Genomic DNA, 23,445 nt, shown 5'->3' on the forward strand with positions numbered 1-23,445 from the left:
TCTTGGTTTGGCTATTCTGCCAAGGGAGAAAAGGTTCTCCACAGAAGAGCTTGAACCAAGTTTCCTATAACTGTTGAATTTATAAGATCAGTTGCTATCTTAGTTTCAACATCAAAAGCAATTGGTGACATTAATGAGAACCCATTAAAAACCTTTTGCCTTTCAGATGTTTTTGCCTAAAGCTCCCATGAGACCCACCCAGAATGACCAACAGTAAGGGACTGTGGGAGCTGTAGTCAAAAACAACCCTACTCCAGCATCAAATTAAAACCAGTGCTACAAAAAGCCAAACAGAACTCAGTGCTCAATAAGTCTATTTTTGGTTCACTGTAGATTACAAAATTGCAAAGAGGTGGGATTTCATGCAACTCATGAACCATGGCTGCTGGACTGCGTGCACCTTGATAGATCAAAAGCCTGAATTAAAGGTTTGAGATGTAAACTTTGATTACCTGTTCCAAAATGTTTATCCCTTTTTTATTCTCTCCCCTCTCCAAAAAAAACACCTTATCTTGTCTATACTTTTATCAGTGTTCTCAAACAAGAACATTATTTGTCAATATAATTTAATTAAGAAACCTATATTGTAGCTCATGGAAAACTGTCACTTAATTTGGTTACTGTGGTAATCCTCTGAATGGGCTAAGCAAATGATTAAACTAAGTTAACCTCATTAAAGGGTCTGATAATCTTTATCATCTAGTAATAACAATTCCACATTAGCAGAGTTTCTGACATTCTACAATGCCATTTGTCTATAAATTTATTAAAGAATTATGTTGCATAGCAAACTCTCAAAATTCTACCTTGCCATCTGTGAAGTATCGACAATTCATTTTTAAAAATTTGACAACAACTGGCTCATCTTCTTCTGATGTGGATGATAGGACTCTGTGAAGTGGTCTACAAGCCTTCCTTGCTAAATCAGCATCCTTTAAAAATAAAAGCAACTTTTTAATCAAATACAGTAAGTGATTCATTATCCAAGTTACTCATTTTGGAGTGCAAGGAGTCTATATGATTTCTACCAATTCCTTCTTCAATGTGTAACCTCCACAACAAGGCCACACTATTCTGAAAGGTCCCCAAAATTTCAGAATATTTTGGAAGGGGGATGCAGAGATCAGGGTATGTATCAGTTCATTCCATAGCAGATAAGGATCTTTTATTTCATGAACTGAACTCTCTTTCTGATACTCTGAATTCAGCCAGAACAAACAGAAACCTTAACTCTTAACATCTGTAGTGGATATATTCTATGTAAAAAGACAACAACACCTTCAAGCTATACAGACAGCAGTGCAGAATTCCATATAGAACATAATCTGTTCAGTGTAACCTGAAAGTATATACAATAATGTATGCATGCAGTGTGCAATCTGTCTAGGACAACTGAGTAATTTTTATACATAAAACAAATATGGTTTATGCATTACTCATTTTTCTTGAATGCCTTAGAATGAGCACAGTCTGTCTAATGTTTTCCAAGACAAACAACAAAGAATTGTGCAGCACCATAAAGATTTACAAACCTATTATGGTATATGCTAATGCCATAATAAATCTGTTCATTTTCAAAGCACTGTAAGATTCTTTATTATTCCCACTATAACAGACTTCTATCGAACACAGCTGTGCTTCAGTAAATCTTACCGGAAGTTTATCATACTCTGCATCTGATGATGAAGGTGAAACGGCAGCACCAGGACTTGAGGAATTTAGTTTCACTGCTGTAGAAACAGGCTCAATATCTGGCACATACAGAACCTGGAACAATAAAACCCAAATGGAAACAGAACAATGATCAAGATTGCAGCAATGAGATCAATCATCCTGCCATTGTAGGATGTTGCTCTTTTCATTTCTAGCCATGATCAATATGTAATCCATTTCTGCAAGTTTTAGGGCTTCCCATTGCTTTTAAAAAAACAGCAACACCCAGTTTATGCAAATAACTTAGTCTTTTTAATGAATTTTAATGTTCTTAATGCCTTTCTTGCTGGTTTTGTCTCAGGGTTTCTATTTCTTTCATTGTTTCTTTTCCTGAGAAATGAAAAGAAATTATGGAATAAAAATGGAACAGATGCTCAATGCCCTCTCAAAGGATGGCTGGGTAAGAAATGGATTTCTCCCTCCCTGCCAAAAAACCTCCAAAGCAGTTTATTTGTGATCCAAACTTATAAGGACATAAGGAAGAAAAATGTTATGACATCATGAATAGGAGTTTTTACCTGCATACAGGTAAAATTTTTAGTGTACTAGTCTAATGAAAATTTTATCAGCAGTTTCATATTAATGGAATTAAAATAAATGTCCATTTTCAATGTAAACATTATCAACCTAAGTTTTTAAGGCCCACAATGTAATATAGTGCAAGATTTTTACAAACCTTCTTCTCTCTGGATCTACTTGCATTTACTTATTTATTTTATTTACATCACACTTCTCACCCAGTGTGGGACAGAGGGCTGCATCAATATAACAAAATGAGGAGAACTGTGAATATTCTGTAACTTCACATATTAGGCACTTCAGTGCTAAAGCCTACAACAGACAACAGATGAAGTTTATAAAAAAATAAACATTTTCTAAAACTATTTTATGCAAAATACAGATTTTGTTAGACAATACTGTTTAAAATTAGAGTTTTTCAATAAAGAGGAACTAATTCAAGGAAACAATCTACTTTTTAATAAAAGAAAAAGGTCTACAGTCTAAATCTAATTGGAAGAGATTCAGTAAATCAATGAACATATGTAAGAATACCAGTTGCTCTAGGTTATATATTTCAGAGGAAGGCACTGACAAAACCACCTCTGAGTATTCCTTGCCTAGAAAACCTTATGAAATTAATAGGGACATAAGTTGCAGGCAATTTAGTCTTGTACTAAATAAGAATTATGCATAAAATTGCTGATATTGGATTGTTGGGAGTAACTGCACTTCTTTCCATACTCCAGTCACAAGAAACCAGCAGAATATTCACAGTGAGAGACCAAAATAAATTTAAATAAAATCAACAGATGGTTTTCAAGTTATCCTCTAAGAATGTACAATCAGAATACCTTATTCGGGATGCAATGTCTGGAACATCATACAATGGGACTGTAGCAAGGTAGAAAAGAACAACCCATGTATACAGAAGGTCCTGGGTTCAATTTCTGGCATGTCAATAGAGGGCTGAAAAATCTCCTGCCTTAGATGCTGGGAGAATGGCTGCTATAGCCAATATAAGCATCTTCATCTAAAACTAAGCCAAAAACCCTGTTTTAAATAAGAGAAGATACACAGAGATAGAACATGGGATGTGCAGTGCTCTTTCTTTCAGACAAGTGGAAAAACTAATTAAAAATTAAAATTAAACACAACTTCCCATTATGTGTGAGCTAGAACTCTTGTTAATTGTTCCCCTGCAAAATAATAATAATAATAATAATAATAATAATCCAAGATTCATAAACCAACTTCAAACTATGGTTTAAAGATGGCTTGATATTCTGGCTTGCTGAGACAATAAATTGTTTTTCCTTGTTTGTACCCAGTGGAAAACTTTGGTTAACAAAAGCTTCCTGGACAGCAAAGGGGCTTCCTGTACAAAAATTGCATATTTTTGGTTATGTAAACCAGGGTTTTTGTTTAGTGTGAACATGCCCAGTACAGCCAATTCCGAGACTGGTGGGCCAGTGCTTTGACATAGGATAAAGCAGCTTCCTATGCCTGTCATAAAAATCACTGACCTTTTCATGTGGCGCAATGTATCTCTTCCGATGTATCACTTCCATCATTGTGGTTATTTCAAAATTGATTTCTGAACAGTATTTCTTAGCACAAATCAAGTATTTTAGGAAGATATAATACTGACACAATTACCTGGCCTGGAACAATTGTATGTGTGAAAAGCTTATTGAGTTCCACAAGTTTATTTGGAGTGATGTTAAATTTCAGGGCTATGCTATTCAGCGTATCTTGGCTTCCAGCCTGAAAAGAAAAAGATTGGGGAGAGGGGGGGTTAATGTGTTTTCATCAGTCACACTTTTTAAAATCAACACATGGAAACTCCAAATTTAGAAGACTACTTCACTGAGTTTTTTAACGGGAAGATAATAAAGTTTTAGAAGACTAACAAATTTATTATAACATACACTTTCATGGACATCTGAACATATTTCCGATGGTCTTAGGAATCGAGATATCACTCCTCTATGGTTGGGGGTCACCACAACATGAGGAACTGTATTAAAGGGCCTTGGCATTAAGAAGGTTGAGAACCAGTGGATTATGCCATAATAAATGTACTAACCTTTGGGGTACTATAGGATTCTTTTGCTGCAACCCATGGCTATCTCCTTGGAAACAGATTCTTGAAAAATGCATGCAACACTCAGTATATAATTAAGTTCTAATAAAATACAATTGAAACAGCCTGTTTTATATTAGTGTGTGCATGTGCATATGTGTGTACACATATATGTATTCACATAACACACCTGCCCCATATAATGAATTAAATAGTTCATTCAGAATTATCTGTTGATCTAATTTCCATTCAAGCCCAACAAGCCTGAAATTTACTTGTATAATATTCAAGTGCTTGAATCTGGTGTGTGGAAACAACCAAAACTGATCAGATGGCCTGGTGCATAAAAGTATCTTATCTTCACAATACAATACACATGAGGATTAGTGGCCGGGGGGGGGGGGGGGAAGGACTCCTAGACTGATAAGAATTCAATTGTAGGGACCTAAGTGAAAACAAACACTCATATATAACAAATTAATATTACTGGCCCACTTAGGTTTCTGTTTATACAATAAGTCAACCATTTATCAGTTTTTTTAAGATAAGACATTGTTATATGCAGAGCAAACTTGTTTTCTACACACTGGATATAATCCACTGAGCCCCATTACAAGTGTACTGGAGCTTAAGCAAATACAGTAAATGGTATGATTCCTTCCCATTCCTTCTCTGCAAATCTCTTGATTTTGAAGTTCTTTGATGCCCAAAGCTGAGAATTTTGGTCGATAACTCATTGAAAACATCCATTATTTTATTTATTTAAACATTTATGTCTTGGTTTTCAGCTCAAATGGCTTTCAAAGTAGCTTAGAAATCAATAAAGCAAAATAAGACAATTTCTGCACCCAGGCTTGCAATCTAAAAGGACATGACTTAAATGGGGAACAAGAATGAGGAGGGAAAGTAAAACAAGAAAACTCAGGTACAAATTTGACATTATCACATTCTTATATTCTATTCAACTCCACATACATCAGTGGTTAAAAAAATACACATTTGATGAAGGAGATCAGGAGAGTTAAGCGTGCCCAAGGTTAAGAAACATGCGATGGGGAGCTCTGGCAGGGCAACCCAGTGTTAGCATGCCTGGTTGCCTTCCATCCACACATTAATTATGGATTCAGAAGGTTATACATATGTACCAATCTATGCATAGAGCCATCTAACATATGTGAAAGGATTCTGTTTGGTTCACGTTTAATTTTTCTCACATCCAATATTTATCAGATCTTCTATTTTCCCGTGACCATTAAGTAACTCTGTGGGGTGGAAGGCTGCATTAACTAAGTGCCCGATGGCATTGTTAGAGCTGAGGAGAAAGAGAGAGTTAACCAAAAAAATAAAATAAAATATGAAATAGACAAAGAGGTCTGAGCGGAAACCATTTCATTAAATGATCCCCCCAGCTTTAGTTAACCAAAACTGGTTCTTCAGCAAGTTTACAGAATTCAGTGAAGCATACTTCAGATTAAATGTGAACAGGGCTGCACTTCTTTCAGCCATACAAGCAACACCTCTACCACAATGGAGTTTCTTCTTTCCACCCACCCTTGAAATGAGCAATACTTCCACTTGGCAATGTGGATCAAGATGCTGCAGGTAGGGGTGGCTGTCAAGATATGCAGGGAAAAGAAAGAGAGAGAAAAGGGGGCAAAACCATTGTGTCTGCAGATTCCACAACTCAGCCACATTTACACTCCTTGCTAACAGTAAGCCCAACGTTCATTAACATCTGCTAATAACTTTAATTAATATTCACTTAGCTTCAAATTGAGAGAACTTTTGTTAGCCCGAGGCAAAGTTTTTAATGTATTTTTTCCTCCTTGCATGTGAATTTATCCACCAGGATAGATAGATCTGTACAGAGCATCTGTGGGGTATGAATAAGTCATGGGTTTGTCCCCATGAGGAAACAATTTTATTTCTGAATGCTTTCATTCATGTGACTTTTATCTTACTGGAGAATGCAGGCATCAGTAATTCACTGATGGGCCCAAATAGGCTGGATAATAACAAGAGGAAAAAAAATGATCAGAACCAAGGGGCTGTAGTGCATGTAACTGCGCAAGCACAGTATCTAATTTAGGATGGTAGATATTTCCCATGCTTCCAAATAATATGAGAAAAAGCTATATGAAAGAAGGTTGTCCCCGCACCCGGCCTTAAACCTGTAACTTGGACTTTTCAGAGAGGCTATATGTTATATAGCTAGGCTGGAGGATGTATAAATAGGGCCTTGTCTGCAGTAGGACCCTAACTACTTTAAGTGCTGCTGCGCGTGCCTGCCCCTTCTCTTCTGCTCTGGCTCCCACACACACACTTTCCCTGTTGTGTTGGCTAGATCGCCCGGGCTAGCTAGCCAATGTAACAGGGAAGGAGCATGGACGAGAGCCCCCCTGACTTCCCTGTTGCATTGACTAGCTCAGCTGCAGGGGGGCAGGCTGCCAATGCCTCCCAGTACCCGTACCAGGTGACACCAATGCTAGGAACATCACTGACTACAGCACCTCTGCTCCTTCCCTCTCTGCCCCAAATCTACCTTTTAGCTAATGCAGCCCCCGCCCCCAACCCCACCCCACAGAGTTATTTAATGGTCACTGGAAAATAGAAGATCTGATAAATATTAAAGCAACTGGAGCCTTGCAGCCTATTAAACCTGGAAATCCCAGTTCTATCCCTACCCAGTTTTCGAAAGTAGGACTGTTTCACCAGGCCTTTGGCAAACCCTTATTATGATTTTGATCTATTTTAAAGAATGGTTTGTTTCCTATTTTTATTGTACTGTTTTACATTGTACATCACACTGAGTGAGCAGAGCCAACCACATTTTGACCTGGGGAGGCATGTAACTTCTCATTTTCCACAGGCTAGGAAAGTAGAATGAGGATTCATATGTCCAATGTTCTCTGTCCGAATATATCTAATTTCTCTAACAGAATGGAAAAAGCAAATGGGACTTCTATATACCCTCTTCATGTGCTCAAGTTGCCAGGACTCAAGCCTGTCTAGAAATGCTGTTCCCTAAGCCTGGATGTGTAGGAGCAGCAGTAATTATTCAATGCTGACTGAAATGCAGTCTACACATGGTCAGAAATATGTCACATCTTCCCAAAATGCAAAACAGCTGCAATGCCTGAACCTTAACTTTCAGGCCATCAACTCTGCCCTTTTCAAAACTAAAAGTTATTGGCTGCTATCCTATTATTACAAGACTTATTATGCTCCTGAATACCATTATGTGTACACAAAGCTGACAAATATCTCAAACTCTATATGATTCTATATTGGTCAATTCTGAATAGAGCACATGCCAATGAATGCTATAAAATTCAAGAATCTTCATTGGTTGACACTTATTTTGAAGAAATGTATTTCAAAATCAATACATGTTTTGTTTTCAAGGGCAAAATGTATGACATGCTTTGATTAAGGAGAGCTATGATATGAGTTGTATAAAATTATGCAAAATGCAGACAAAGTAAAAAGAGAGACGTTTTTCTCCCTCTGTTACAGAACTAGAAACAAAAATGGGAGATTCAGGACAGATAAAAGGATGTACTTCTTCATACAGTGCATAGTTAAACTGTGGAAAAATCACAGCCACAAAATGGTGGCTCAGAATAATTTTAAAAGGGACAGATTTATGAAGCATAAGGCTCTCAGCAGCAACTAGTCAAGACAGCTGCTATCTTATCACTTCTAGTAACAAATATGGTGTACCTCTGTTTTGTTAGAGGCTAGACACTATTTCTTGTGTATATTGTGCAAACATTTAAGGCTCTGAACCCTATATATTAGAAGAGAAATGTGAAATAAGTATGGCTGGTGTTTTCATAGAGTTATCAGCATGTAATGTCCAGCAGTTCTGAACATTTGGCCACTGAATTCAAAATACAAGATACAGTAAGGTAAATATAGGACAGTCTATATTTAGTCTCAGTGAGACTAAAAAACAGAACAAAAAGGTGTACTCAGCTGGGACAATAAAATTTTATTTTGCTGATTCATACATGATGCAATCATCCGATGGCAGTTAACCAGAATAGTAACCAGTTACAGTTCTAGATTATTGGATGCTTACTGGCCTTGTACAAAAGCTCAATAAATCTCACTCCCAACTGAATGATGGGAGAGCTTGAACAAATAGAATAGTGAAGTCTTCTTGGGCTGAAGACAAAAGACTAGTAAAACTTGATGCTAATTGGCTGACAACTGAACAGTCAATCCTGATAGGTGGATGTGGAGACAAGGAAGAGCTTGAGATAATATAAAAGGAAGTCTAAAGGAGAGAGAAACAAGCAGTCTATGACTGACTGCTTCCATTGCTACATTGAACTCATGTTTCTACAACCACCAGCTATGCTGTTCCTAAGATAAGTACTATACAGTATCTGACATGGCTGGCTTGTTAGGCTATTAGATATTGCATTGTGTTGCAATACCTGTTATGAAAAAGAGATAACAGAGGCCTCTGTTTTGAGATACCTGTGGAAGAGTACGATTTCCTCCACGTATGCCTGTGAGAGGTGTAAGAAATGACGTATAGAATTCCTCAACAGATTATTATGTTACAGTGTTGTGTAAAATGTATAATTCCTTATAGTGACAGTCTATGTGGCTGCCTCTTAGTGATGTTTCCTAAGATGAATATGATGTTCCAATATGATGTAACATACATGAGTCCTGACATGAAAGTTAAATATTTTTGAAATGAAATTTTTGTAATGAAAGGTCCAATTATTGTAAGCTGCCTTGAATCCCACTTTGGCAGAAAGGCAGCATTTAAATCCAGCAAATAAATAAATAAATAAATAAATAAATAAATAAAGCACCCAGACATTCAAAAGTCTGTCCCTCCCCAGAGGGAGGAGGAATGTATGCCACTGCTTTATTTATATTAATAAAATAGTCTAAAAAAATTATCACATTACCTGATTAATCTCCCATGTTAAATATTCTGAAATACCACTGTTCAACATTACATAGGGGAAAGCTGATCCTACTCTGTTTATATGGATGATAGTGTTGTTCATGAGTTGGAAGCCTGGGTCTAGTCACCCAAAGGTGACTAAAAGTAACCCCAGATAGATATAGACTAACTGACAAATGGCAAAGAGACCTCAAATCTTCAGATAAAAGAGACAGGGTGGGGAACCATACCTGCTGCAGTATAACAGTTGCTGAGGAGCACAAGTTGGAAGGAACTGTTGCACATGTGTACTGTTTATGGGCTTTCTATAGGCAAATGGCTAGCCAGTGTGTGAACAAATACTGAATCAGACAAACCTTTAGTCCAGTTAGGCTCTTCATTTTTTATTTTTTTACAGGACAAAATGACAGACAGAGAGCCAATCCCCAAAGCCCCTGCATCCTGTTCTGCATCTTTACTGTTGTTTCCTATCTAAGCATACTAGGACTATCAACAGCAAGGGGAGCAACTGCCCCATTCATCTTAACCTCCCCTTGGAGCAGCTGAGTGCAGACTGGGCCAAAGAGAAAGGGAACAGGGAAATGGACAGTACTAAGATGAGTCTTTTATGAGGCTGGGCCCATGTAGAATACATCCCCAAGAGTCCTCCAAAACCCGCAGCTAGCACTGTATAGACCTCTGTATGGATTGTTGTAAAGAAAAAGAGTGCGAGTCTCAATTCGCTTATTTACAACATGTATTGAAGGGATGAAAGCCTAACAACAGAGGGCATATAGGTAGGTATAAAGCATACCATCTTCATGGAGAGTCTCAGTATCAAACCTACTGCCTTTCATGGAGTTTAAGCCAGGGGTAGGCAACCTTTTTGAGCCAGGGGCCAGGTTGTTGTCCCTCAGACAACTGGGGGGGCCAAAGCCAAAAAATAAATAAGTAAATTTTTTTTTTAAAAAAAAATTAAATAAATAAAAATAAGGCCCTTCCAGGAGCACTCCGGTGACCACAACGAGCCTCCTACAGGCCCGCCGCAGCCGCTGTAGCCCTGCTGGAGGGCTCCGGCGACTGCAACAGGCCTACTACAGGCTTGCTGCTGTGTTCTAAAATGGCGGCGAAGTCTCGCGCGACCTTTCCCGTCCTGCCCCGCGACGGGAAAGGTCACGCGAGACTTCAGCCGCTATTTTAGAACTCAAAATGGCGCCCGGAGCGGCACAGAAGCTGCGGTGGGGGCGGCAATCAGTGGCTGGCTTAAGCCATTACAATACCACATTGGGTCCAGCTCTGAGCAGATTAATTCCTTGTAAACTCTTTGGGCTTCACAAACATGCCAATACAACCATCTCATTAACACTGTTTTATTAACTCCAAATTACTGAGGGAACGCTGAAATTAACACTTGCATTCTACTCATGAAGATAGACCACAGCCGTTGCATGCTCCAAACAAATTACTGGGCCAGACTTTCTGCAGACTCAAAATATGTAAAGCGTCTCAGCAGCCCACATATTATGATGCGTAGACAAACATTTATAATGAAATGCAACATATTGTCATTTTTAATTCTTGTAATTCTTTAGCATCTTGGACCATTACATTTTCAAAACATGGTTTTTGGCTGTATGAAGACTGGGGAGTTTTGGTTCTCCATGTTTTAACATGAGTGTGAAGGCTGGGCAGAAATGGTAAAAGATTAACTATAAATTATAACCTAAACTGTGCTCACGTAGTACAGTGGTACCCCGGGATACGAATTGATCGCGTTACGAAATTTCCGGGGTACGAAAAAGTTAGATTGGAAAAAACTGTTCCGGGTAACGAAAGATTTTTCGGGTTACGAAATTCATTTCGGCGCGAAATTCAAATCCGAAGCGCGGCTAGCGGCTTTCCAGCGCTAACGGAAAGCCTTTTCGGGTTGCGAAATGTATCGGGTTACGAACGGCGCCGCGGAACGAATTAATTTCGTAACCCGAGGTAGCACTGTACTGTAAATTTTGTTTTAGTTCCCCCCTTTTATTATTTATAATAATGTGCTGAAAACAGCTTTACAAGGACAAAGCCTATCTGCTTATGTAATTTCTTACAACTGGTAGTACATGAGCACCTTTCACCTCTACAACATTCTCAGTTACTAAAGCAGGTTCCCTACTCACTCTCACTATACTGCTGAACTGTATAGATATTCCCAAGAGGGTTTACCTCTGCTGGTGGAATATCAGCACTGGCAGACCCTGAGTAGATGATCTATGAGAAACACAATAGTCTCTTCTATGAAATTTATTTCCAATACAGTAAATGTCAGCTTTAGTGAGTGTAAGGTGTATGTTTGGCAGGAAAACAGAACAGGTAGGAAAGGGTTAACTGCTCTTCCCCATGCAGTGTAGTTCAGATCTATGCTGGAACCTTATAGAGTCTATACAATCTAATAATAATAATAATAACAACAACATAGTTTTATTTGTATCCTGCACAATTATGGGGATCCAGGTGTCTAACAGCAATAAGAGAAATATAATACAATAAAATACAATAAAATACAAAATACAAAATAATCCCTTCCCGATCACATAACCAATACATAAACAAACATAATAAGCAATATAAATACAATAAGCAAGTAAACACAAATTAAATAAGCATAAAAATTAAATACAAAACATACTCCAATAATAATTAAACAAATTAAGTATAAGAAATAAAGCAAATGTAATCCAAGGTATAGACATAGTAATGCAAAAAACAAAATCCAAGATACATAACTTAATAATAATTGGTACATAACATATTAATCTACTAACAACATTCGACCCTCTCCTGGCATTAAAAAGTTACAGTGTAATATAAATACAAGACAGCAAAATACAATAGCAAGGGAGATGTTCTGGAGGATGGAGGATGGCTTTTTGAATATGCCGCCTCCCCCACAGTTAATCCTACTTATTGACTGTGAGTGTGTGCCCATGTGTGTGCACACGTGCAAAAGCTGGCAAGGCATTTGTCTAGTTGTTTTTTATATAATCTGCCTTTGTTGGTAATCTAAAATAGCGGAGGTAGAATGTAAAGTAAATAAACAGCATTGCGAAGAATTAAATAAATCGGGGAGGGAGCTAGCATACTTGCAACTTCTTCTTCCAAAAATGTCCATGCAACAAATTCTGTTTGACAAGCTCTTACCGTATATTCAATTGTACCATGAGGTCTCTGAGAAACCATTTTCTTTTCTTTCTTCTCATTTGTTTTGGTTTGATTGTCATCTGAAGGAAAAACCAGAGGAGCAATTACCAACAATGAACAACAATCAGATCTCTCATCTATCAACATATGCAAATTCTGTAGTGATAAACTAGCATTCAATGGCATGCAGTCGAGCAGTAGAAGCTAACTTGAAACTGAACATGAACTCCCACAGAAAAACTGTTTGTGCATGTAGGGTTTTCTCAATTGCCTATGAGAAGATATTTCTTCCATCATAATTATTCCTATCTCTGCCCTTTTCATCTCTGTTTAGATAAAAAAAAAATCACATACACTTTTATCAACACAACTTAGAATTAAAACATGCAACCAAAATAAATAGCAAAAGCAATGGCTTAATACCAATCCCAGCTTCGTGAGTCATTACAATTATCTGTGGTTTTGGTATTGTGCTACCTGCACACAAATGTATTCAATGGTTACAGGTTTTATTAACGTAACTCTCTTTACTTCAAGTGACCAAACAGTCATTTGTTCTACAGATGAAAAACACGTTAGCCATATTGTCTCATTATGTCTGGGAATCAGTTCTACTTAATTCGATTGCTTGAATGCGCCCTCAACAAAAAGTGTTATCCTGTCTGTTTTAATTTTATGTATTTTTTCTTTCTTTTCCCCAGGATCATGATGGAAATGTATGAAACCCCTGCTCACTCATGATTTTCATCAGAAGAAATTCTCATCATTCACAGAGATCATATAAAATTTTCTCCTCCCTCCTCTCCATGAGGAGCCCAGATAATGCAGGGCCCAGTCCCCCATTCTGTTGCAAACTGTCCAGACAATGTTCAGAGCCATTTCACCACTGAACCTGAGACATAACACCATTAAAATGTATTTTTTTTTTCATATCACCAACGATCCGGAGGCCTCTACTGCAACAATGAATATCTGTTTATAATGTGTCCTACTGTGTCGTCTGGTGGCATTCGCATTGTTCACTGTAAGGTCAAAATGAGGCACCTAGCCATGTGATCAATGCTAGGTGCCTCATTCTGACCTCAGAGTGAGCAGTCTGCATCAACAGTGATGGCACCAGACGACACAATGGGACATGAATGTGAAGAGCCACCCAGCTTTGCAATAGAGTGCCCAGGTAACAAGAAGATGTCAGGGAAGCTCCAGGCCCAGAAGATTCTGGGCTGCTCCCAGAGTATTCTGGCCCATATGGATCTAGCCTAGGAAAGCTACAGTTTGGCTGATCTTTCCTTAGCAGAGCAAGGGTGCATCTACACTGGAGAAATAATACAGTTGGATACCACTTTAAGTGCTGTAGTTCCATCCCATGGAATCCTGGGATTACTAGTTTTACAAGGTCTTTAGCCTTCTCTGCCAAGGAGTGCTGGTGCATCACAAAACTACAAATCCTGTAGAATGGAGCCATGACAGTTAAAATGGTTCAAACTGCATTATTTCTACAGGTTAGATGTGCCCTGGATAGGAATTTGGGAGGGGGGAGAGGTTTTTAAAAAGCTTCTGTATGAAGGGGTGAGCACTATGCAAGATGAACAAGATATAAACATAATAATGTAAACATAAGCCTTATTTAGACTATCACTTGTGAAATTAACAACTGCATGATAGAGAAGGCAGGACTGTATAGGCCCACTAATCATGTTTAGTTGATGGGGAAAATCTATAGGGAACTACATTCTATATATTTTAGGCCCCCGTTATGCTACGAGCAATGGGATTATGGCTGTTCTAGTCCAACACATCTGGAAAGCACTCAGCAAGGGAAGGCAGCCTATGCTAAAGTCGGTCACACCAGAGGCACATTTTCTTCTTTTGTTTCAGTTTTGTTTAAGGAACCAGAAATAAAAAGGAAAGAAAGGAAAAAGGAGAAAGGCATACCTATGACAAAAAAGCAGAAGCTTTTCCATCAGTGCAGGTTAAAGCTAAATTGAAATGCGCCCTAGGTCACACAAGATTAGTTTCCGCTGTAGAAAATGTTAAATGTTCTACCCTCCCATTTATTTGAGGTATACACAGTGTGCTTAAGGTCACAGATACATCTGCCATTATGGTAGGGTTGATCTTTCAAACATTTGCAAGATCAACAAGAATTGTGTGTCCCATCCTCTGTTGACATCAGTGTTGCATCTCTGCAATTTCCTGTCATCTAGCATTTTTATGACCCTGCCTGGGGCTATGAGCTTCAGCAGGCTTCAGCACAGGACCATTTATGGGTAACCATAATACTCAGGTCAAAAGGGTATTCCTCTTGTTCTACATGCCTTCTTAGTGTTTGGTGTGCAGCAACTTCAGCAATATTACAATCTAAAACTTAGCCATTTTCACACCTGGTCTGCATTTTAAATGTACATAAAATAATTTTACCAATATTGTCAGTGTTAAAGATTCTTGCTAAAACATATGTGTGAATACAAACAGAAGAAAAAAATAGGAAGTGATGTACATCACAGCCGCTGGGAACTATCATTTATTCTGATTGGCAGCTGTTTTCCAGGGTCTTACACTGAATCTAAACTGCAAAATTAATACAGTTTGACACTGCTATAATTGCCATGACTCAATGCTATACAATTCTGGAATTTGTAGTTCTGTCAGAGAACCAACTACAAATGCTAGAATTCCATAAGATCGAACCATGACAAAGCAATGGTAAATTGCATTAATTCTGCAGTGTGGCAGCAGCCTTTGGCCTAAATCTCTCCAAACTATGCTAACTAGAAGAGATGCCTAGAACTGAACCAATGAACTTCTATAACCAAACCACACACTGCTCAACATAAAGCTATCTCCCTTTGGAAAATGCTATATACATCCCATATATACCTGATCCATATTCTATTAGTAATCCAAAGTAAGAGGTGGGGCGGACTTCAAATTTACAGGAACTACACTGTTTATTAGAATCCTAAGATCCACCAGTCAGAGCCTGGTACAAAAGACCACACACTTAGAATTAAAGAGTTATGCACTGAGGAATTTATTTTTCTCTGTAAAAGGCGGAGCAGAGTTCACAGGCTTTCCTTTACAGAAAAATCTAACTCCATTTTTCTCATATCAGCAAGAAGGAGGATTGTTCTGTTAAAGTTTGTAGGGATTAGAGATCTTTGCTCAATGGATTTCTGATGGTAATAGAATGACAGATGTAGCAGTAGTAAGACACACAAACTAGTAAGCAGTGTTCACAGAAAATTGCTGTTAACACATATAAACACTAAAAGATATGTTAATGAATTGCATTAATAGAAACATTACATGCAAAAAATAAAAATAAAAAATCTACTGCTAAATATACAGTTAAGCACCATCAGAAAGTTTTCAATGTCCATTCATTCATTCTTATCTAATTTTCTAAGATCAATTCTCCCTGTGCCTCCCTCTTTCTTCCTTCCACTTTGTGTGACAACATCTGGCAGGCAGGATTCGCATACCTAACAACAGGTAAGGCTGCCTGTAATCCACAGACCAAGAGAAATGCTTCTGAGGTGAAAAGCTGTGCATAACCTTCAGCAACTTCTTCTTTGCCATTCTGTAACTTCTGTGGCCACTGGACAAGGCTTCAGGCAGAGATTCACAGCTGTCCCCAGTTGCTGAACTATAGCCTGAAGATGGCAAAGCTTCTTCCCATTCCACAGTGATGCTTCTTTCAGGATATTTGCTGACAGTAGCAGCAGCCACCTCTGCAGCCTTCCTGGGCACATCTGGCAAACAACTCTTGCAGAATTCTCCTGGATGGTGGGCACAGCAACCCTCGACCGCAAACATCTTCAGCCACAGGAATGCCAGCAGGTCACCTGATCATGCCTCCATAATAAATTGTGATCTTTATCCGATAACTCTTTTACAGATTTTATTTTTTAAGGAAATGAAAGAGGCTTTGCTTCCAACAAACGCTGACACACCTCCTGCCAAGTCAGCCTGACCTGTCCCAAAGTTATGGATAACCAAAAAATAAGCCACATCAAAATTAAGACTAAAATTTCCAGAATATGAATTGAGCAGCCTCCTGCCAATCTTCATCAGGGAAGTGAGCATACAAAAGTCACTCTCTTCTAAGGCTCTGCTGAGGCAATGACTAGGAAAGGGGCTTGGCCTGTGTCCTGCAATCCAGCTCTGGCCAGGATTAGGAAGACGAAAGTAGTTCTCCTTACTCCACCTCCCATTCACTCACAAAAAATGAGCACAGATTCTTGTAGCAAAGGAACTAGAGGATCCTCAGGCACCACACAAAATCCAAGATAGTTCTCACACTAGTTATAGTCTCAATTGCAACTGGGATTTGAATAGATTAGAGCCCGTCTTGAAAAGTTATAGTTTAAAAGTCACTCATTCTTGTTACTCATTATAGTATTTAATCAGCAATTCGGTGTCTCTGGTCATTCTAGAAGTAATTCATCATTGCTAGGGGAGGGGGCGGCAGCAAGATGGACACAGAATATCACCAAACTTCTCAGTTCTGTTCACCGTGGTCAAAAATGACATTATTATTATTATTATTATTAGAGTACTTATACCCTGCCCTTCAGCCCTAAAAGCTATCAGAGCGGTTTACAGTTATTATTTTATAACTTAAATTCAAAAGCACTAATTATTCCCAAACTGCATGGGAATTTTCACACATGGTAACTATACAGTGGTTGTATAGGGCCAACTGTAAATGGATGATCAAAGCTTGGAGGAGTGGCTGGGGGTTGCTGGCTAGGGGATTCTGGGAGCTGTACTTCAAACATTTTTTCAAAATGACTATGGAGAATTCCCAGTGTAGGTCATAGTGTCTGTTACTTTCTGAAAAGGTGAAAGGTCATTCAGTTATCAACTTTCTTGTATGTAATCTCCTAACATGCTTAGTAATAATGCATTTAGAATTTATGTTGATGCTCTGCTAGGGAACTTTCATAAAATGGAAACTGATCCAGTACAAACCACAAAATAGCCTGAAGTACATATAAATATCTTAGGAGCAGCCAGAAATAATTAAACTGCAGCTTAGGTATCACTAGCAGATTTGTGGTTAATGATTTACAAGGTCCTGATTTAAACTTTGGCCCCACCAGTGGGAAAAAATCCTGACAAAACGGTGCAAAAAGTTTGCAGCACATAATCCAAAAGATGTTTGCCCTGCCCTCGCGTGGAAGGCTCAAGTTAAGACTGGTAGATGGGCAGATAAACAGAATAAACTGCAGCTTATGATCATCAACTGTCCATTTTTGGTGAAATTCCTGTCAGATTAACTATGGACTACTCTGCACTGCAGAATTAATGCAGTTTGACACCGCTTTAACTGCCATGGCTCAATGCTATGGAATTTTGGGATTTCTAGTTTTGAGAGATCTTTAGCCTTCTCTGTCAGAGAACTGTGATGCCACAACAACTAAAAGTATCAGAATTCTACAGCATTGAGCCATGGCAGTTAAAGTAGTGTCAAACTGCATTATTAGACCTATGAAAGGAATACATATTTATTTGGGGCAGTCTGTACTGCGCCTTAGTCACTCTCAATGTTTGGTTGGTGAAAAATACAACTGAGTTAGATCAGTTCCTGGAATCATATTTGTCTCTGATATGGGCTGTAACTCTACAGTATGTGCATACAATTTTATACAGATATACCGTATATCCTCAGCTATAAATCAACCTCATGTATAAGTCGAGGGCAGGTTTGGGGGCCAAAATTATGGATTTTGACATGACCCATGGATAAATCGAGGGTAAAACCTTTGGGCATGCAACAAAGGATCTAAAGGATGGAGCAAAGAAAACAATGCCAAAGAATTTGCAATATTCCAGCAGGCATAACTGTTTGTGCTCATACTAAAACCTGAATGAATGCAAGAGCAGAGGAGAGTCAGTGCTTCCAGGACAGATTTCACTCTTGTCTTTCACCAGGGAATAGTTTTGTTTTTTTTAAATAAGAGTTAAAGTGCAGTACTTGCACTGACTTGTGGATAAGTTGACTCAATTTTGGGGGGTCAATTTTTGACGAAAATATCTAGATTTATACATGAGTATATACAGTAAGTGAAAGCAAACCCTTTTTGTTTACCATTCTCTGTCCTAAGAACAAGCTGCACCATTGTTCCTTGTGACTGGCTATTTGGCAGAGGTTTGTTTCCAATAGCAGCTTTGTGCTACCAAAAAATGCTTTCAGGCGCAAGGACATGAGCACCTGATCTTTGCTCATTCCTTTTTGCCCTTCCTAATGCAACTCTCTGTGTCAGATCGCACACAAGATCTAGTGACAACTCAGGAGCACAGGTAGGCTGGGTTTACAAACGTCTGCAAGAAGGAAGTGCTTTCAGATTTACATATAGCAACATTAGATAAAGCCCAGAAATCCACCAGTACAGAACCTCATGGCCAAAATGCTGCATACTGGCCACATACAGCTCGCCACCACTAGTAGTTTGTTGGTCATAGCTCCTGCCTTCACTGTAGTGCAAAACAGCATATTATCATACTAAAACAAGGCACTCCACAAATGGATGACTTCTTTGAGAATAATTCTTCTCTAAAATCTCAAGGAATTCTTGCAGGAAATTCTTCTTTAACACAAGGTACCCATTTCCTGAGAAGCTTGTTTTAGCCCAGAAATCACAGGTGGGTTTTCCAATGTCTATCTGCTAGTGTACTTCTGAAGTTTGGTGGTGTGGGGCCACAGCAATAGGGTATGGAGCCTATTGTGGAATCGGGGTGTGCAAAATTGGCCTCTGGACTCACCATAGTTGCAGTGGCATTACTAGGGGTGCCATCTGCATCCGGTTACATGCCAAAAGAGAGTGCAGAGCACACCCTTTTATCAACACCCCCTTGCCTTCCTGTCCCAGATGACACCAGGGGTGGGGACACCACTGCACAGTTGCCAACTCATCATCAATATATGCCATGAAAACATACTTGCTTCTCCACCGTATCCATATTTTGCTTGTCTTTACAAATGGCAGCCCTTGGTATTGTTAAAAACAAACAGATCCACTATCTCTCTGACACCTTATTCAAATTTACAAGGACAGGAAACACTGTATTGTCAGATTCAGCTGCCAGAACAGGCCTTCTGTATTAGTAACCACTCTGTCTTGCATGATGAAAGGAAGAAATTGTATCCTTTGAAGGTCACTAAAAAGTTGAAAATTGTCCCACTGCCATATAAATGCTAAGCAGATTCATTATACTAGAAAAACATTTTATGGTTCTGCTTGCAAACTATTTTGTGCTCTCTACATGAAACTCATTTGAATCTTTTCCAAAATAACTCAAGCAGCCGTTTCCCATCCCCAATATACTGGCGGTATTCTGCCAAATGATGGAGTCATTCTTGCAAACTGAATTTACTCTTCATAAATGCAATGTGGCACTGTAAAAGTGACTCTGGATAATACACATCATTTTGCAAATCCCTGAGCATTTCAGCCTCAGGGGTGGAGAGATAACTGAAAAGGACACATGGCCAAGGTTTATAAAATTATGGAAGATATGATAAGAGAGACAGCTGCTAGTACTCAGAGTTATCTAATAAAAATCAATGGGCTTACAATTCAAGATAGGCAAAACAAAATACTTCTTCTTCACTTGGCACATAACTAATATCTGGAATTCATTGCCACAAGCCAAGATGATGGCCACCAAAATAATTTCAAAGGAGGATTATACAAATTTACAAAAAAGTGGTCTACTGTTTGGTAGTGATGATGTCCAATCCTTCAAAAGGAAATATTATTGAGTGGACAAGGAAAACAGAGTACTATCAATTCTCCTAAGAAGCCAGCTTCTTAGGGCTTTGCCTCCCAAATCGCACCCCTGACACCTAGTCACCCATTCCATCAGGTAGCAAATGATGGAGACACAAAGAAAGGGCTCAGCTGAGAGACTGATTTTTAGGCTCCTCCTCTCTTTTATAGCACTATGATTCCACTTTAACTGCCATGGCTAAATAATAATAATAATAATAATAATAATAATAATAATAATATTTATTTATTTGTACCCCACCTCTCTGTGCAACACAACCAGGACAGCTTACATGTTGAAAATACAATCAAATCCTAACAACCCAGCCCCCTAAAATACAATTAAACAATTCATAGATTAAAACATACCTTAAAATAACAGATAAATCACACAATGGCTATAGCACAAGTCAAAGAATAACAGATGCAGCTGCTTTTGGTGGCTGGTTATCTATTTGGGAAAGGCCTGCCGGAAGAGATCCGTCTTAACAGCTTTTTTTAAAGCTGTTCAAGGTGGTAATGTGATGGATCACATCTGGCAGGCTATTCCATAAACTGGAATCCTGTGGAATCCTGGACTTTGCAGTTTTGGGAAGCATTAGCGTTCTCTGCCAAATAACTCTAAAAACCAATGTGAAGTCAAAGGCTTTTACGGCCAACATCCATAGTTTTTTGTAGGTTTTTTGGGCTATACAGCTGTGTTCTGGAAGAATTTATCCCTGAAGTTTCGCCTGCATCTGTGGCTGGCACCTTCAAAGGTTAGTGGCATGAAAGTGAGTGGGGCATATATACTGTGTGACCCTTGGTTGGGAGAAAGTGATTTACATGTTTATCTGTGTGTTGGTCTGTTGGTGAATGGCAAGGCCTCAGGGTGGAAGGACATGCAAGGAGGATCTGTGTCTATTTCATTAGTGAATGAAATAGACACATGCAAGGAAGGACATGTGCTGAGTTTTGAATTTGTTTTTTTCAAGACTGGTAGCCAAACTTTGTTTACTTTCAGAGTTTCTTCTTTCCTGTTGAAGTTGTCCAGGTGGTAGCCTAAATTCCCTTCCCGAAACTGCAAAGTTCAGGATTCCATAAGATTCTGCCATGACAGTTAAAGTGGAACCACAGGGCTTTAACTATGTAGTCTGGAAGGGGCTCAGGTTCCATTCCAACTGGCTGTAATAAGACCAGTCATGTCTGGCTGCTTTACAGCTGGTCATTAGAAGAGATTTGTAGCATTAAAACTTGGTGCCTGTGTTTTCTTATTTTCCTTCCTCATTCATTTCCCTTTTGTGTTCAGTCTTTTTCCACTCTAAATTGAACAGAAGTCATCTTGTTTTTACTGATCTGAAAGCCCCTCAGAAAACCATTCTGACCAAGGGAAGCTCTATATTCAGAGGCAACATACCATGAGGAAATAGTTGAAGGTATTTACGTCCACTTATGCTGTTTGGAAGATTTCATGGGCAACACGATTCCCTTAAACTCTTACATTCAAAAGGCAATGTTCATGCAGGCACATGTTCAAAGCCTCTTTATTCCTAGGTCTTAATTCTTTCCTTAGTGTGTTTTTTGTTACAAGATCTTTTGAACAAGTAACTAAGTATTCTCAGGAAAATATAATGTGCACTGGATCAAATCCTTCATCCTCTTATTATGATTTACTTTATTAAGATACTCACGAGACATTCTCAGGGAGTAATATGTACATGAATGCATGCACTATATTCATAATTCATGTTATAGTGAAAAGCTTATAACATTTGGATGAGGTAAATCAACTGGGAACAAAAAAGAGTGCCTAAATGTAGAAAGCGATTAAGAGCCTAAAATATTAGAGATAATTTTTTCCTCTCTCTTAATACTAGAACCTCAGTCAGCAAAAATGGGACAGTCAGAAGTGATTCAGGAGTTTCTTTGTCAGGTAGACAAGAAAGGCAGGGCATCATCAGACATTATGGGAAACCACAATAGTACAGTCTATGATATATTCCCAACCATAACAGGTTATGACAGCTACCAATGTGGACAGCTTTAATGGGGAATTAAACAAATCAGTGCAACACACTAGTGGCTCCTAAAAGCAATGGTCACATACAACCTCCAGAATCAGAGACTATATTTGGTAGAGAAGATTACATCATATTTTTAGGATTCCACAAGCCATTGTAAGACCATTGTGGACTGGTCTAGATGTATGTTTTGGCTGATCCAGTAGTGCTCTTTTTCTGACCTTTGCACAGGTCAGAAGCACTCACCTACCCACCTCCATTGCTCTTGCTCTTTCCCTCTCCTCTTTTTCTTCTCTCTCCTTTTTATTTCTTGTTGGTCCTTCTCCCCCTCCACTGTGATGTTTACTCTGTCTTTTCCTCAGCAAACACTCCTCATGGGCTGCTTTGAGGTCCTCTGCAGAAATAAATACCTGAGACTTGACTGCATCTTTGGCTACTGCCACACCGTGGAAGTAATGCAGTTTGACATCTCTTAAACTGCTATAGTTCAATGCTATGAAATTCTGGGATTTGTAGTTTGTTGTGGCACAAGAACTCTGACTGAGAAGACTAAATCCCTCTACAAATCCCAAAATTCTATAGCATTGAGCTATGGCAGTTAAAGCAGTGTCAAACTGCATTCATTCTGCAGTCTAAATGAAGCCTTTGTCTCTAGGAAAGATTAAGGAAGGCTGAGACTCAGTGACTGAAGATGGTATTATAGGCTGCAGATATTTTAATTAACTAAAATTAATTAATCACTTAATCCTAAGGTATACACCACTTAGTATCCATGCCAGATTTTAGGTTTCCAGGATTCATGGTCATAAAGCTGTGGCATGGATAGACACACATTTTCTTTTATTATTATATAAAGAGTATTTCCTTTCCAAAGGCAACGTAGACTGAATAGAATATGTATAGATATAAATATGTCTATCAAATCTGACCCCAGCTTGATCAAGCCTCCATTCAGAAAGGGGCAGTTGCCTATCAGTAAAGCAAAAGCCACAATGTTTGGAGTTATGATTAATCCTAACACACTGATCTACCACAACTCTTTCAAATAAATAGCAACTTTTTTATTTTGAAATTTTTTAAAAAATAGTTCTCAACCAATACTTTAAAAAAAATCTACATACACAAAGTAATTTTGCACACTCAAGTAGTCACTGCCAAGATCAATAAGATAACAACCTTTTTGTAGCATGATTGAAATCCTAACAGGAGCTTATAAAACCAGAATATGCTTATACATTCCATATTGACTATGAAAAGTATTTGTTTATTATT

General features: G+C 38.5%; 1 protein-coding gene across 2 annotated transcripts in view; it reads right to left on the minus strand.

Moving 5' to 3' along the window:
- The window catches only part of NCOA7 (nuclear receptor coactivator 7), a 110,049-nt gene that overhangs the window by 47,272 nt on the left and 39,332 nt on the right, over nt 1–23,445 (minus strand). For both annotated transcript variants that reach the window (XM_089530432.1, XM_089530431.1), the window contains 4 exons: nt 12,396–12,475; nt 3,871–3,978; nt 1,654–1,767; nt 807–932 (listed from right to left, as the gene is read on the minus strand). In XM_089530432.1, the coding sequence (XP_089386558.1) occupies nt 807–932; nt 1,654–1,767; nt 3,871–3,978; nt 12,396–12,475 (428 nt within the window). The remainder of the gene's footprint in view (nt 1–806; nt 933–1,653; nt 1,768–3,870; nt 3,979–12,395; nt 12,476–23,445) is intronic.

The sequence above is a fragment of the Sceloporus occidentalis genome, unplaced genomic scaffold, assembly GCF_023333645.1.
Source record: "Sceloporus occidentalis isolate IW3139 unplaced genomic scaffold, rSceOcc1.0.p SCAF_6, whole genome shotgun sequence".
Classification (NCBI taxonomy): domain Eukaryota; kingdom Metazoa; phylum Chordata; class Lepidosauria; order Squamata; family Phrynosomatidae; genus Sceloporus; species Sceloporus occidentalis.